This window comes from Rutilus rutilus, assembly GCF_951802725.1.
Source record: "Rutilus rutilus genome assembly, chromosome: 22".
Classification (NCBI taxonomy): Eukaryota; Metazoa; Chordata; class Actinopteri; order Cypriniformes; family Leuciscidae; genus Rutilus; species Rutilus rutilus.
In genome coordinates, this window is record NC_140227.1 from 22,399,959 (window position 1) to 22,416,183 (window position 16,225).

At 36.7% G+C, this 16,225-nt stretch overlaps 1 protein-coding gene across 1 annotated transcript; it reads left to right on the top strand.

Moving 5' to 3' along the window:
- Positions 1–8,546: 8,546 nt before the first annotated feature.
- nmur3 (neuromedin U receptor 3) lies at positions 8,547–14,933 on the top strand (the record flags this gene model as incomplete). Its single annotated transcript, XM_084395832.1, has 2 exons — positions 8,547–9,408; positions 14,581–14,933. The coding sequence occupies 2 exons, from the start codon at positions 8,547–8,549 to the stop codon at positions 14,931–14,933; spliced, it is 1,215 nt and encodes a 404-aa protein (XP_084251958.1).
- Positions 14,934–16,225: the final 1,292 nt, after the last annotated feature.

Consider the following 16,225-nt stretch of genomic DNA (forward strand, 5'->3'; position numbering starts at 1 on the left):
GTGCCCCTCCAAAAGGTTATATACAGGTTTTGCCCTTGTGACATAAAATAAAATTACAATTTTGACAAGACTATCTGCTAAACAATAACTTTGTCTTAAGGATGCTGATCAAAGAAGATAGCGTGTCATTTAAGTGTGTTATTAAATGTATCGGTGGGCACTGAAATGGTTGTAATCTGTATCATTGTACCATGCTGTTCATGGGTTCCCCCTGAAACAATAAAGTGCTATCTTATCTAATCTGATTTTATGTAACCTTATGTTCTGTAGGGTTAAATCCTGCTTTGAATAGGGGGAAAAAATCTGACATGGTTTCTGCACGTGCTATTTCCATTATAACATTTTAATGACGGTAAATTTAGAATTTAGTTATGATGATCCAATATTGATGCTGAGATTGCTCCAGTTAATTTGGTGGATAAGTTAATCTATCAAATAAATGTGACTTGACAGATACATGTTAGTGAAGGCTATGTGCCTTTCCATGCATAGAAAAGCAAGCAATGATAAACAAATTAACATGCATATGGACATAAAATTCAATCTATTTTTCTCAGCGCTCATTGCATTTCACTCTTTGCTACATACTCTGACTTCTCAATAACTGATCTTTGAATTACTGCATCTGAATGGCTCTTGACAAGCCCTCTGAATTTTAGTGTTGGTTCTGTTGCTGCATTACTGTATATATTGAAGTAATGAATATTATTTTTGACACATGAACTACCAACCTCATAATAGTCCAAAGAACTCAACATCTGAACTGTGTGGTTTTCATTGAGCAGAGCAACTCAAGTGTGTGTCTAATGTTTTGCTGTATACATTGAATACAATTAACACTGTCAACCAAATCTAGAGCACACTATTCCTCCAGTTCAAAGAGATAAACATCACATAGATAGTTTCTACTGACTTTTGATCATAAAGGGCTTTCTGAAGATATCCTTTAATCTTGCACACCTCTATATATTGCATTGCCATTGCGCACATGCACATTCTTACTGTCAAAGTATGGTCTAAACATACAGTATACACCTAATACATTTAAATACACTCACCCATAAACTACTCTTACAAAAAAGACTAATTTTATTAAGTATACTAAAGTAAATTTCAAGTATATTTTTAATTATACTTTATGTAATACGTATACTAATTTCAATGTACTAGAAGTATACAAAGTGTACTGTTTAAATACTACATGGGACTAAATTGGCCCACTTGCACTTTGAGTACAACTAGTTTACAACTACGTTTTTAATTCGTAGACCTATACAACTATACTACAAGTGAATTTATTGGTACACTAATAGTTTACTAATCAAATATTCAAGCGCAAATTGTAGTTTATGAAAGTACACTTTGAAGTATACTCTCAGTAAACTACTCGTTTAGTAGTTTTATACTGCAAGTATATACTTGTAAGTTTTAAGATGAACTTAACATCATATTTATATTTACTATTTATTTTTGCGCTTTAAGTATCCTGTTCCTATTTAGGTATTCATTACGTATACTGAAAATATACCTTTAACAGCACTTTAACTCTTAAAAAAAACCATTTTATTCTAGCTTCATGCATCCTTTTTTATCAACATGTAGGGCTGAGCAAATATGGTCAGAACTCTTTACTGCCCTAGTACTTCAAAAAGCCTTTTAAAGGTATACATGTGAATTAAATGTGGCACAATGCCTTCATCATCACAGTATGCTAATGCCTAGTACAAGGGTTTCATCAATATGCTGATTGAGGACTGTTGGGACACTCCAAGCACGGGATGGTTCTGTCGGGAGAGACAGAGTCGTTTGCACCTCAATGACACGTCTGTACCATTTGCTTCACAGGACATATGCGTTCAACTATACTGTGTGTGTAACTATGTCATGTTTGATCTCATCTGACAGCTTATAAACTGAAATGAATGGTGGTGAACTTAATAGAGATATTAAAGTATCCTAATGTACAATCTAGGTACTATTGGTTAAACATGCATTGAGGAGAATATGTTAGTTCTTCTCCCCCTCTTGATCTCCACCCATTTGCCTCATCTTTTGGTTTCCTGTAGGTTGGGTTTGGTGTTGGTATTCCACTCATGTTTAACAATGCTTTGCTCAGGATATAAGAAGGAAAGGTAACTGTAGATCTAGAAGAAAGGCTTTAACCCCGCCACTCCTGCACACTGGTGCATAACCTCATATACAAGAAATGCTTTTATGGCCTCTTCTGCACAACAGTGCATTATTTGTTACAACTAAGTTTTCTATACAGTATGTTGTTCCATTCTGCCATCTGTATATTTAAACATGTAACTTAATAAATAACTTTGCCTGCTTTAAAGGCTTTGAGAATCTTTCCTTTTATCACTGATTATGTTGAAAGATAAAGTGATTATAACTTTCGTTATCTAAACGTTCAGGTTAAATCCTACGTTTTCCTATCATTTCTAAGAAAGAACGTTACCTTTAAAGAATAAGAGGTTAAAGAATAACAACAACTTTAATGGAGTCAGATTAATTATATTAGAGTCAGATAAATATTTGAATTATATACGTCATCCCTCAACTGCCTTTTGTTCTGATTATTGGTTCAAAATAGCAGCGTAAGCTTCCAGCCTTACAAACACTTGAATGTTGGTAAAGTTCATTAAAAAGGCAACACTTTAAACAAAAAGCTGAGGAAATCGCATTTTTGTTATAGATAGGCAACGTCCGGATCGGATTCAGAACGATGATTAAAACACAGATGTAGTTGATAGAGTTCATTATCAACACCCCCAAAGATTCAGTCGTTAACCCAACATTTCTTTCAGCAACGTTCGGCAGTTTTGATTTATATGCTGGTTTAATGTTTGGTGAATTATTTAACATTTTTGTAAGCAGTCTTCTACCACTTGTTTCTGCTTCTTCTTCACTGTGTATTATTGTAGAGATTCTGTACTATTTCAGAAGATGCGTAATAGCGCCCCGTACCTTAAAACAGTGAAAACATGAATAGCCAGAAAATTCCAGAATTCACCAATTCATCAAGTCAGTGGCGGGGAAAGAGTGAAGTAGGCTACAGTAGATTTGATGTAAATTCCTATGTGCACTACCAGTGGACTATACACAAAAGTATTTTTCACCACCGGGGTGGTGTGGCGCAATGGATAAGACACATGCCTTTGGTGTGAGAGACCCGGGTTCGAATCCACTGTGAGACACCAATGTGTCCCTGAGCAAGACACTTAACCCCTAGTTGCTCCAGAGGCGTGCGACCTCTGACATATAGAGCAATTGTAAGTCGCTTTGGATAAAAGCGTCAGCTAAATGTAAAATGTATTTTTTCAAACAATGTAAGTTAATAAAACAGTAAAACTATGTAAAAAAAATTATTGTGCTAAACTAAAAATACTTTCATTCAACTTTTTGTGAAGGCTAGGCTACTTCTCAGAAATAGGCCCAACCTTCATAAAAAGTAGAATGAAAGTATTTTTAGTTTTAGATGTAGGCCCTAATAGCACACTTGAATAAACGTCTTTTTTGTATAAGGGTATACACCATAAAAATACAGATATGTAATTTAAAGAACACAAAAAGAGCATGTGTGCTTGAATGCAGCTGAAATGAATTCGAGCAAGGAAGGTTCTGAATTAGTTTGACCTAAAGGTGTGAGTTGACTGCAAATACCGCATAGCCCATCCTGTTTGGAGCCCATACATTTCGTGTGATTTATCAACTGCTTTCCTTATGGGGAGAAAAATTGTCTCCACAAGGTCAATGGTGTATGGTAGGCCTATTGCCATGTTGTAGACACACACACACACACACACACACACACACACACACACACACACACACATTCTATCACCGTTACAAACCACTAGGGTATAGGCTGCAACAACAGCACTCTTTGTCCTTAACATTAATTTACACAGTTTAGAGATAACTTCTAAACAACATAAAACACAGATATGGGAATATTATATAAACGTTCAAGTAAGAAAGAAAGAAAGAAAACGTAAGACTTAAGAAAACTTAGTTACAGACATTTCAACAAAATGTTACAGCACTCTACTGTTGCATTTGAGCCTGCATTTGAAATATTGAGTTGATATTGTAGACGCAACCGGATGCGCGCGCGTGCCTATCCATACAGTATTCATCATCGTCAGATGCACTATTACCTCCTGTTCCTGGTGATTCTTTTGGTCCTCCGGCACAAAATAATCCACTTTAAAACGAGGCGTGCATAAAAAAAATCAAAGGCAAAATCTGTTTGATTTGCCGATAAAACCCTGAAAAAAAAAAAAAAAAAAAACACTGAGAAGGATGAAAGCCAGCAGCCTGATCATCTGATAGGATGTTTGGTTGCGTCCTCACCGCAAAGATCCATCATCAGAGCTACTCAGTCTAGGTACAGGCACAGGCACATAACGGCTGTAAAGGGCACCTGTTATAGCTGCACGATTTTACAAAAAACAGTGATTGTTTTAACATTTTTGCGATACCAGGGATTTCCATCATGAAGTTTAAGACCAGTCTGGATGCGATCCACGTGCATTGAGGATGCTGGAAAGGTGCGTGTCTTTCTCCATTCTTCACTTGAAAACACTGAAGGTTTAAATGAAGTAGTATTTCTTGAAGTAACATTTATATAAAGTAGCCTACCTTTTTAATATCAAATTCAGTCAGCTGGAGTACAGACGAAATATGCATGCATAATTCATAAAAAATGTTTTATATAAATGCTTTAATTTTCTTAAAGCTGTTGTTATTAAGTAATGTAATAAATGTTTTCAATAGTTGTGCATGCATAGCCACACTGAACCTCACATTGCTGGTATTATTATTACGTCCATACATACAGTAGTTTTTAATTTCATGTTGCTATATTTTTACGCGTCGTGATTACTTTAAAGGGAGTGTGGATTGATATATATATATGTATATATATATATATATATTTAAAAAAAATTTTATCACCTACTGGCATTCTGAGACATCGGCTGTCTCAAATGAATGAATGAAAGGGCTGTAAGAATGTATTCGCTGTCCCTGTGTAGTATATAGTTACACATAATAGGATTTGCGTTTCCATTTTAAGTGAGTTCAGCAAAAGTGGGACATCTGTAGAGCGGGTAAAAATAATTGTTATGACTGATACCGCTTAAATACCAGGAAGCCGGTCAGATAAAGAGGGACACCTTTAACCGTTCAAATGGATTATGATGATCATTAATCAGTATATTATTATGGGCTAATATCAACAATGCCACAAAGGTTAGAGTTAGTGTAGCCTACTGTATGTTAGGCTATTGTTACCTTTCTGACGACAGCTGGTTTTACTGGTAATCAAATAGCTGATATGTTCTACAAATCATAGATGAGATGGCATTGATTGTTTTTAGTGGGGGAGGGAAAATATACACACACAATGGATATAAAAAGTCTACACAGCCCTGTTAAAAAAAGCTTTGTGATGTAAAAAATTAAACAAAGATATATCTATTTTTTGCGAAAAAATATATAATATCTGCAATGCCACTGTAAACCAAAGTGAAACATTTTAGGAGAAAAAAATGGGTAAGTGGCTGTGTAACAACTGGGTAAGTGGCTGTGCTCAGGGCTGCGTCCGGAATCTTAAAAACGCTGCCTTCGGAGGACGCATTCCAAAGCAGGAAGGCATGATTAAGGTCCGTCCAAATCCAGTGTTAGCTTCACTTCATGTGTCAAAGTTACCTTCATCCGATTGATTTTTGAAGGCAGTATAGATGTATCCTTCGCTGCCTTTGATATCCCACAATCCTATGCTTTCCATTCTGTGACAGTTGAGCAAAAAATATTAAGATGGCATCTGAAAGATGCGGTTGGTGGTCAATTTGTGTAATTGTATGTTTTTGACCAACGGTTTCCACTTCTGATGTAATTTCTAACGAGAAATTACTATTGTAGTAGCCTAATTAGTTATCATCACCAAAGCTTGCTCAATTTTGCTGTAGATCATTAACCGCTACGTTATGTCTGAAATCAGTTTCACAATACTTTTGGGGAATTTACAGTGAAGACCCGTGGACCAGATATGATGAATGAAGACCAGGCGTCAGAGATGCAATCACTTGAGAATTTTTTTACTGAAGAATAGTTCGTAATTTTTTTATCAGCAGAAGTCAGCTTCAACACTCAGCAAGGAGTTCGTAGCCCTCTCTGTGTACACACTCAAGGTCACTAACGTCATTACATCAGGTTGAATGATTCTGATTGGTTAAGACATGGATAACTTAGAAAATCTCCACATATAGACATATAGTTTGAAGCATATCTCCATGGATTATCCAGATGACAACAGGGATCCTTGGTTAGGCACGAAGTGACCCATCAATGTCACGTATCAGTGTTTCTAGGCTACAGTTTGTCTGAAAGATGGTCGTTTCATCTCTCCTGGGTGCCAGTTTTTCACCTCACGAAAGTCAAACTGCAACAAATGATATTGACACACACACACAGATACACAGCTTCTTTGAGTCTGGAGTTGGTTAAGCACTGGCTCTGATCAGGAAACTTTCCCAAAACATACTGATAAGATACTCTCAGTAAGAGGTTCAGACAATATTTTTTAGTATTCTCTAGTGGGCACCACAGTTCGGCACACATGTGATTCGCGGATTAACTGCAAAGTTGAACCATCATACTTGCACTTGAACGGACACATACACACAAAATAATGTCAAAATACCCGTCTTGGCGAGTATTCTCTCGGTTTTGATTGATTGATTGATTGATGCATTCGGCCTTAAAGTGACAGCAGCCTACTATTCCTGCTGTTGTGTGTAATAATGTTAATAAAAAAACACTTCACATCATCATCATCTTCCATGTTCGAGAGAAAAGAAGAAAGTGAGGAGAGCAGTCAGGAGGAAAGTGATGACAACAGCCTGTAGGATAAGTGTGTCACGTAAAGTGTGAGTACCAAGCAGCATCTCCAGGTGCTCCCTTTAGAACCAGACCAAAAAGGTTATGTGCACCCATGTCTATAATGGTGGTGTTGGTAATTTGGTGGTGGCTTTAGTGAAGGTAGAGGGAATCATGGATAGCTCCAAGTACCAGTCGAATTTGGAACAGAACCTTCTTGCGTCTGCTGAAAATTAAGAGAACTTTCACCTTTCAGTATTACAATGATCCAAAACAGACATCTAAATCAAAAAAAGAATGTCTTCAGCAAAGAAAGATGAATATTTTTGAATGGCCCAGCCAGAGCCCAGATCTGAATCCCATTGAAAATCTGTGAGGGGACCTGAAGAAGGTCATGCACAGGAGATACCCTGGAATGTTTTTGCAAAGAAGAGTGGGAATATATTCCCAAGTCAAGATGTGCTTAGATAATAGACTCCTATCAAAACAGATGCAATGCTGTAATAAAATCAAAAGGTATTACTTAGTGTGTACACTGATGCAGTTAGTTATTCCAAGTTTTATATATATATATATAATTTTTTATTTATTTTTTCTGACGTGTCACTTTAGTTTTCAATTGCATTGCATATAGGTTGTAATTTTTGCATTAAAGGTGCAAGATGATTTATCTTTCGTTTCATTTTTTACATTTATGTTTTAACAGGGGTGTGTAGGGGTGTGTATATATATATTTGATAAGATTTTCTTATCAAAGTGATAAAATGTTGTGTTGCAAAATAAGTACACCATCCTGAAAGTTGCAAAACAAAATAAAAATGTTCTGGTGCTAGTTTAAATCATTCAAATAAAAATAATTTCCTGACCATTAAAAGTGTTATATAGCCCACTGAAACTATCTGAGACTTAATGCTGATAACAATGAAACCAATTGGGAGACTTGTCAGAAGACTTATTTCAATGCACAAAACAGGGCAATGGTAAACAGGGTCACCAAAGCAATGTTTCAAGTGTAAAAATAAAGCAGGTGACAAACTCCCTGAAACAACCAGCCCCCACTTTAAGCTTTCATTTCGTGATTGTTTGCTGAGCAGGAGAAATGCCAAGCAAATGTCTGAGAGCTGGCAAAAGCTGTGAGAAGAGTGACTGTCTCATCTCACACAGACATAATGTGGAGAAGAGAAATGCATTGTTATTTTCCACACAGGAACTAGCTACTGCAGCCAAAGTACAAGAAACTCATTTAGTCTTTTCCAAGGCCCATATTAACAAAATATAGACTTCTGGTAATCCATACTCTGGTCTCATGAAATTGAATCAATAATTTAGGATCTAACAGCATCCAAAATAAATGGCAATGCCAGGTGATTTTGTGGCAGGAAAATCCATGCTGTGTTTAATTGTTCAGGCTTATTCGAATTCGTTCGGAATTGAGGAAATAATAATTAAAGAAAAAATGCAGATAGTATTTTTGTAAAACATACAGCTTGCTTGCTAATGTACTGTACCTCAACCTTTATATTGTCTAGTCTGCATTTATATTGTGCAAATCTGTTCGACACAGGTCTCCATCATGCTGAAGGTGCAATCTGAGTTTACGCTGACTTCAAGAAGGGCTCTTTAACCTCATTTAATCATTGCATCCTTGCATTCCCGTGATGGATCTGATCTGCCTTTGCGACTCTATGAATGGATCAGACCAGGCTCATGTCTTCTGCAACAGCACTACATTCAACTTTACCGGGGATGAGAGTGGGGGCTGTCACCTTCATACCGTGGATGAAGTTCTGTTTAGTTTCCTGGGCCCTAGACGATCTCCTTTCTTCTTCCCCGTAACCTTTACGTACATCCTCATCTTCATCACAGGGGTCTTGGGAAACCTTCTCACTTGCACTGTGATCACTAAAGACAGGAAGATGCGGACACCCAGCAACCTTTATCTCTTTAGCCTGGCCATCTCAGACCTGCTGGTGCTGCTCTTCGGGATGCCGCTGGAAATCTACGAGCTGTGGCAGAACTACCCTTTCCCCTTCAGCGAAAGCATGTGCTGCTTTAAGGTCTTCTTATTTGAGATGGTTTGTTTTGCTTCCGTGCTCAACGTTACAGTGCTGAGCGTGGAGCGCTACATAGCTGTGATTCACCCGCTCAAAACCCGCTGCTTCATAACCAACAAGCACGCTCAAAGGGTCATCGCCAGCGTCTGGGCTCTGTCCCTGCTCTGCGCCATCCCAAACACCTCGCTTCACGGCCTGCAGTACCTGTACCTGCCAGAGAGGGTTCTGGAGTCAGCTACCTGCAACCTGCTCAAGCCCAAATGGGTGTATAATTTGGTGATCCAGATCACCACCGTGCTCTTTTACGTTGTCCCCATGATGATGATAAGTATGATGTATCTGATGATTGGTCTGACACTGGGCAGGGGACAGAAGCAGAGGAAGGACAAGCTGGGCAACCACAGCAACGACAGCTGGAAAATCCATCTGGACAGTAGACGGAGGAGGCAGGTCATCAAGATGCACTGTGAGTGATGGCCTGATATTTACAATAAAAATAAATGACAAAACTGCACAAAGCAGTGTTCTTTTAGTATTATTTATATGAAGAGTTCAGATGCAAAAGCCTCCAAGTGCCATCTGAAATTTTCATCTAGAATGATCATTTTTATCAAGCTCGTATATTTAAGTTCAGTAATTTCATTTAAATGGCAAAGTGAAATTTCTTAACTTAAATATACAAGCTTTATAAAAATGATCATTCTAGAAGAAAATTTCAGGTGGCACTTAGAGGCTTTTGCATCTGAACTCTTCATATATAGTTTTTATTAAAGATATTTTATTATTATATTTTTATTTATTTTAGTAGTAGTTTTATGTTATTTAGGTTTAATTTATATTAATTTCAGTTTTAGTTTTAGTTGTAGGCCTACTTCAGCATTATGTTTTAGCTTTATCTCAAGAAAAACATATTTTAAATAAATAATTCTATTTTTAGCAACCCTGGCACAATGTATGTAAAATTATATAACTCCACCATTATTTCACAATCAAAATGGTGCTTTAGACTAAATAAATAGATAAAGATTAAAAGAGAGATTAAAGTCTTCAGTGCACATGGCATGATTTTAATTTCAAAAGTATGTTCATGTAATTATGCATAAAACTTTCTTTTAATAATAAAGGCCACTCAATGTAATGGCTGCAACATTTATATTTAAGATATGCGAGTACTTTGTAATTTCAAACAATCTTATTTTCTTTTGCACATTATTATTAGAGTTGCATCCCTAATTCCAATTCAAATCCTACTGTAAAAGCCTGCTGAGCATCCATCTGGATGGTTTTCATTTTTGGAGTGGTAAAATCTTTAGAAAAACAACTCCAAACCACTCCCGTGCCCTCCCTCCCTCCCCACAGTGTTTGACATCTTCTGAATGCCTTTCCTTAATGGCGAGGATGCTGTTTCCCTGAGAGTCTGCCACTTGTCATATAATGACTGAACCTACATAATGAAAGGGACCTTGACACTTTTATTTGCATTTATAGAGCATGTCTTTATACAATTACACACTGTAATGGCACAAATTACTCACCATTAAAGCTATTCACTTATAGACTTAAATAAGCTTTAAAGGATTAGTTCACCTCAAAATGAAAATCTCCTGATAATTTACTCACCTCAATGCCATCCAAGATGTTCTTTCTTCAGTGGAAAAGAAATTAAGTTTTTTGAGGAAAACATTTCAGGATTTTTCTCCACACAATGGACTTCAATAGTAACCAAATTGTTGAAGTCCAAATCAATGCAGTTTCAAAGGGCTTTGAAGTGCTTCAAAGGGCTCTGCACGATCCCAGCTAAGCAATAGGGTCTTATCGAGCGAAAAGATCGGTCATTTTCTAAATAAAATAAAAATGTATATAGTTTTTAACCACAATTGTTCGTCTTGTGCTGGTCTGCGACGCGCCAGGCATTACGTAATCAAGTTGGAAAGGTCACACTGGACGTAGCGGTCTCCTCCATCTGCCTATTGTCTTCATCTGTGTACTCCGGTTCAAAAAGGTAGGATAGGGCGAAAAACTCCATCTCATTTTCTCCCTCAACTTCAAAATCGTCCGACATCATTGTTTTACCTTTTTTGTTAAAGGACTTTTGTATTAGTCTTGGCACATTCGCTTTGTAAACAATGGGGCGGTACTTCCGTCTACATCCAGTGTGACCTTTCCAACGTGATTACGCAATGCCTGGCGCGTCGCAGACCAGCACAAGAAGAACAATTGAAAAAAAAAAAAAACAAAAAAAAAAACAAGATGAACAATTGTGGTTAAAAAGTATATACATTTTTCTTTTATTTAGAAAATGGCCGATCGTTTCGCTAGATTAGACCCTATTTGTCACAGTGTTGGGTTTGTGTTCCCCGGGTGTTCACTAGATGTCCTCCTTCCCCGGTGTCACTCACATCATGAACTATGTTTCCCATCATCCTGTCTGGCTACCACTGATCATTGCACTCAGGTGTTCCCCATCATCATTGCACTCAGCTGTTTCCCCTCACCTTGTTAGTGTCTGTGTATATATATCCTGTTTGTGTCAGTGTTTGTCACACTTGTGACATTTCACACCACTTCTGATGTTTGTTTCTGCCTGGTTCCTGTTTTGTTCTTGTTTATGGATTGCCTTTATGGATTTTGACCTTTTGCCTGGACTGGTTTTGTGAGTAGGATTACCCCAATAAATTCTGCAAATTGGATCTCTCTTGTTTCCTGTGTGTGTGGATCGTGACACTATTGCTCAGCTGGGATCGTACACTATTTGAAGCACTTCAAAGCCCTTTGAATATTTATTAAATATTTGCGGATTGGATTAATTCTGAAATTGGATTTTTCTGAAATCGGATTGGATTAATTCTGATTAACTATGTAATTCTAATTCTGTGTAAACATACCTATTCTGGAACGCAGCAGAGTGCAAAGTCCATCTTAGGTTGCTAGAAACTAAAAAGCTGGGCCTGGATATTTGCGTAAAGTATGTTTGGTAACCCTTCCTTTTACAGTCCCCTAATTACTAGGTATTTACCTGGTAAATATATGGTAAGTTATAGTTGGTTATTGGTAATTACCACAGGTAACAAGAATGTAAATGCAGAGAAACTACAAACTAATCACTAGGTATTTACCGGGTAAATATATGGTAAGTTATAGTTGGTTATTGGTAATTACCACAGGTAACAAGTATGTAAATGCAGAGAAACTACAAACTAATTACTAAGTATTTACCTGGTAAGCATATGGTAAATTATAGTATTTTAGTGTGTAATTACTTAAGGTGATTAGTATGCAATTACAGAGAAACTACCAGGGGAAAAAAACACCACTGTTAAATATCAACTCAACAAAGTACTGTGTACTTGTTACCTGTTTAGGTTGGTAATAACTCAGATTTAATTGTGTACTTCCTCAGAATGTAGGCAGCCAATTTTTAGAAACACCTCCAGTATTACCCATCAATTCAAGTTAGGTTTGTAGTTATCCTAGGGTTATGTTGGTAACAGTCCATGTTTATTTATTACTATCTTGAAATTAAGACGGTAGTTTCCAATAAATTACCTTGTCTTACGTAGTTGTTCATTGCTACACCCATTTATAGAGGGTTTATCAAATAATTTACCTTACACTTATACCTGGTAACTACCCCGCAGGAACAGCTTTCCCTAATGTCATGGCACATCTTAAATACTGGGTAGCCTATGTTCTTGCAGATGTTTTTACAATTTACTCGGTAAGTAAAGTGAAACTGTACTGTAAAATGAAGCCTTGTTTATTTCCATGGTATTACCGGAATTGTACCATATAATCTGATCATTCCCTTTTCCATATAGTCACAATTTTTTACCTCGTATGTCCTGCAACGTTACCAAGGAAAACATGACAATTTACTCAGTAAGTAAAGTGCAACTGTACTGTAAAATGAAGCCTTGTTTATTTCCATGGAATACATTACATGGAATAACGTTAATCCTCTGAAACGAGTTTGCAGCAGAAGGCACGAACAGAGCGACATGTTATTAGCCTATTTCTTGAGTAAACTGCATAAATGCGACTGAAAACGTAATTGATAAGACATTTGAATGCAATAGAGTCAAAACATTAATGCCACGATTTTAATATGCATAAATAAGAATATGTACAGTTGTTCATACGTAACGTTAAATAATTTACGTTTTTGTGCTGTTAATACGTCAGTATTATACGTTTCTGTGTGTATAAAACGTAGTAAATGTACACATGGTAGAATTACACTTTACGTAAAAATACACACGTATTCTCATGAGATCACGTTGAACATTCTCAGTAAGTAAAGTGAAACTGTACTGTAAGGAAGCATTTTTATTTCCATGGAATTACTGGGATCTTACCCTATAATCTGTAATAGTTTAGCTATTACAGATTATAGGGTAAGATCCCAGTAATTCCATGGAAATAAACAAGGCTTCATTTTACAGTACAGTTGCATTTGACTTACTGAGTTAATTGTCATGTTTTCCTTGGCAACGTTGCAGGACATACGAGGTAAGAAAATTGTGACTATATGGAAAAGGGAATGATCAGGTTATATGGTACAATTCCGGTAATACCATGGAAATAAACAAGGCTTCATTTTACAGTACAGTTTCACTTTACTTACCGAGTAAATTGTAAAAACATCTGCAAGAACATACCCAGTATTTAAGATGTGCCATGACATTAGAGAAAGCTGTTCCTGCGGGGTAGTTACCAGGTAAGTGTAAGGTAAATTATTTGATAAACCCTCTATAAATGGGTGTAGCAATGAACAACTACGTAAGACAAGGTAATTTATTGGAAACTACCGTCTTAATTTCAAGATAGTAATAAATAAACATGGACTGTTACCAACATAACCCTAGGATAACTACAAACCTAACTTGAATTGATGGGTAATACTGGAGGTGTTTCTAAAAATTGGCTGCCTACATTCTGAGGAAGTACACAATTAAATCTGAGTTATTACCAACCTAAACAGGTAATAAGTACACAGTACTTTGTTGAGCTGATATTTAACAGTGGTGTTTTTTTCCCCTGGTAGTTTCTCTGTAATTGCATACTAATCACCTTAAGTAATTACACACTAAAATACTATAATATGCTTACCAGGTAAATACTTAGTAATTAGTTTGTAGTTTCTCTGCATTTACATACTTGTTACCTGTGGTAATTACCAATAACCAACTATAACTTACCATATATTTACACGGTAAATACCTAGTAATTAGTTTGTAGTTTCTCTGCATTTACATACTTGTTACCTGTGGTAATTACCAATAACCAACTATAACTTACCATATATTTACCAGGTAAATACCTAGTAATTAGTTTGTAGTTTCTCTGCATTTACATACTTGGTACCTGTGGTAATTACCAATAACCAACTATAACTTACCATATATTTACCAGGTAAAGACCTAGTAATTAGGGGACTGTAAAAGGAAGGGTTACTGTATGTTTCTGGCCTAAATAAATATCTGACTGCGACTGACCAATGACAATTAGGTAGAGTGACTGAGAGGCCAGTGGATTTCTGGGCATGATGCCCATAGAGTAGTCTTTGGATCTGAGGGCTCACTTTCATAGTTGATTGGAACATTGATTTACATGCTTTTTTCTCTCTCTCTTCCTATAGTCGTGGTGGTTCTAGTGTTTGCCATCTGCTGGGCTCCGTTTCACATCGACCGACTGTTGTGGAGCTTCATCACTAGTTGGACGGACCACATGCACAACATATTCGAATATGTGCACATAATCTCGGGAGTGCTCTTCTACCTCAGCTCTGCTGTTAACCCCATCATCTACAACCTGCTCTCCAGTCGTTTCCGAGAACGGTTTCAAGCGCTGGTGTGCAGTCGCCTGTCGACGAGCTCTTCCATACCTTTCTATGTCATCCCCAAAGACCCACCCACTGATCTCCAAGAGCAGGAGCGTGGGCAGCCCACTTCCTTTGGTCATTATCATCATCAGGTGGGCACAGGAGAATGAGTGCTTTCATGTGAGAAAACATGATCTGTGATTTCATCTTACCTCTCACTAAGAAGAGGAAAAGAATATGATACGAAACGTGTCAATACAATACAGTAAATAAAAGGCAATTCCTTAAAACCACATGTAAATAGACACATAATAGGTTTGGATTGATATTGTATTGATAAGTCCATATTTGGATTGGTATGGACTTCCCTTACAAAAAAGAAGTTTGTTCAAGTGTGCTAATAGTAGCCTATACTTCTTTTAAGCTAAAAATAAGAAAGTATCATTTCAGTCTACCCAGTATACTTCTCAGAAATATACTTTATGTACTTCTCGTAAACATACTTAAAAGTATATTTGACTTGTACTGACAGAAAAGTCTAAGTAAATTTGACCTTTAGGATAAATTCAGCTTGATTTAGGGACACTTTCCCCCAGTCAACTCAATGAAGTGTCCCAATCAACCTGAAATCATCCTACTTGTACTCAATCTTTTAATCAAGATAAAAGTAATTAAGCATTCCTAGTATACTTTGTTTGTAGTTGTGTTTACTCTTTTGAAGGCCTATATAATTATTTTGACAGTACTAAAGCACAAAAAGAGCCTATATAATATGTTTGTAGAGATTTAGGAAACATGCTAAGTTCACATACACATTGTTTCTCAGAAGAAGAAAAAAAATGCTACAGCCAGTTATTCTACTTTAAAACGTGCGTTCTGTGTCGCAATGTCTGTTTTTGTTTTGGTCTGTGTGATTCCGTATTGTTAGAGACAACAAGGTCATTGTTTCATTAATGATACTATTGCTGCCATGCATCTGTTTCAAATGTTTTGTATAATTCAGATTGTGTCATATTGTATGAAGGCATAACTATTCCTCTGTTTATTCAAAGCATTTTTTCAAAGCATCTTTATCCATTTAGATGATCTATTAATGTGGATCATACAGATACTAAGATGTGGTAACCAAGCTGTGGGCAGATGTATAGCATATTTTAAAAATCTATCTGTCTATCTGTCTATCTGTCTATCTATCTATCTATCTATCTGTCTGTCTATCTGTCTGTCTGTCTGTCTGTCTGTCTGTCTGTCTGTCTGTCTGTCTGTCTGTCTGTCTGCATGTGGATTGACGTCTGTCCTGCACATCTTAAAAAAACTGTATTAATGGTTTTATAAAATATCAATTTGTATTTGGGCAGTTTCCATTTGGGAACGAGTTGTTCTTTTTGACATTTGTCATGGGGACATGAACAGAAGGAAACATGCACACTGTTCCCGGGATCCATTTCCCGCACTAGAGAGA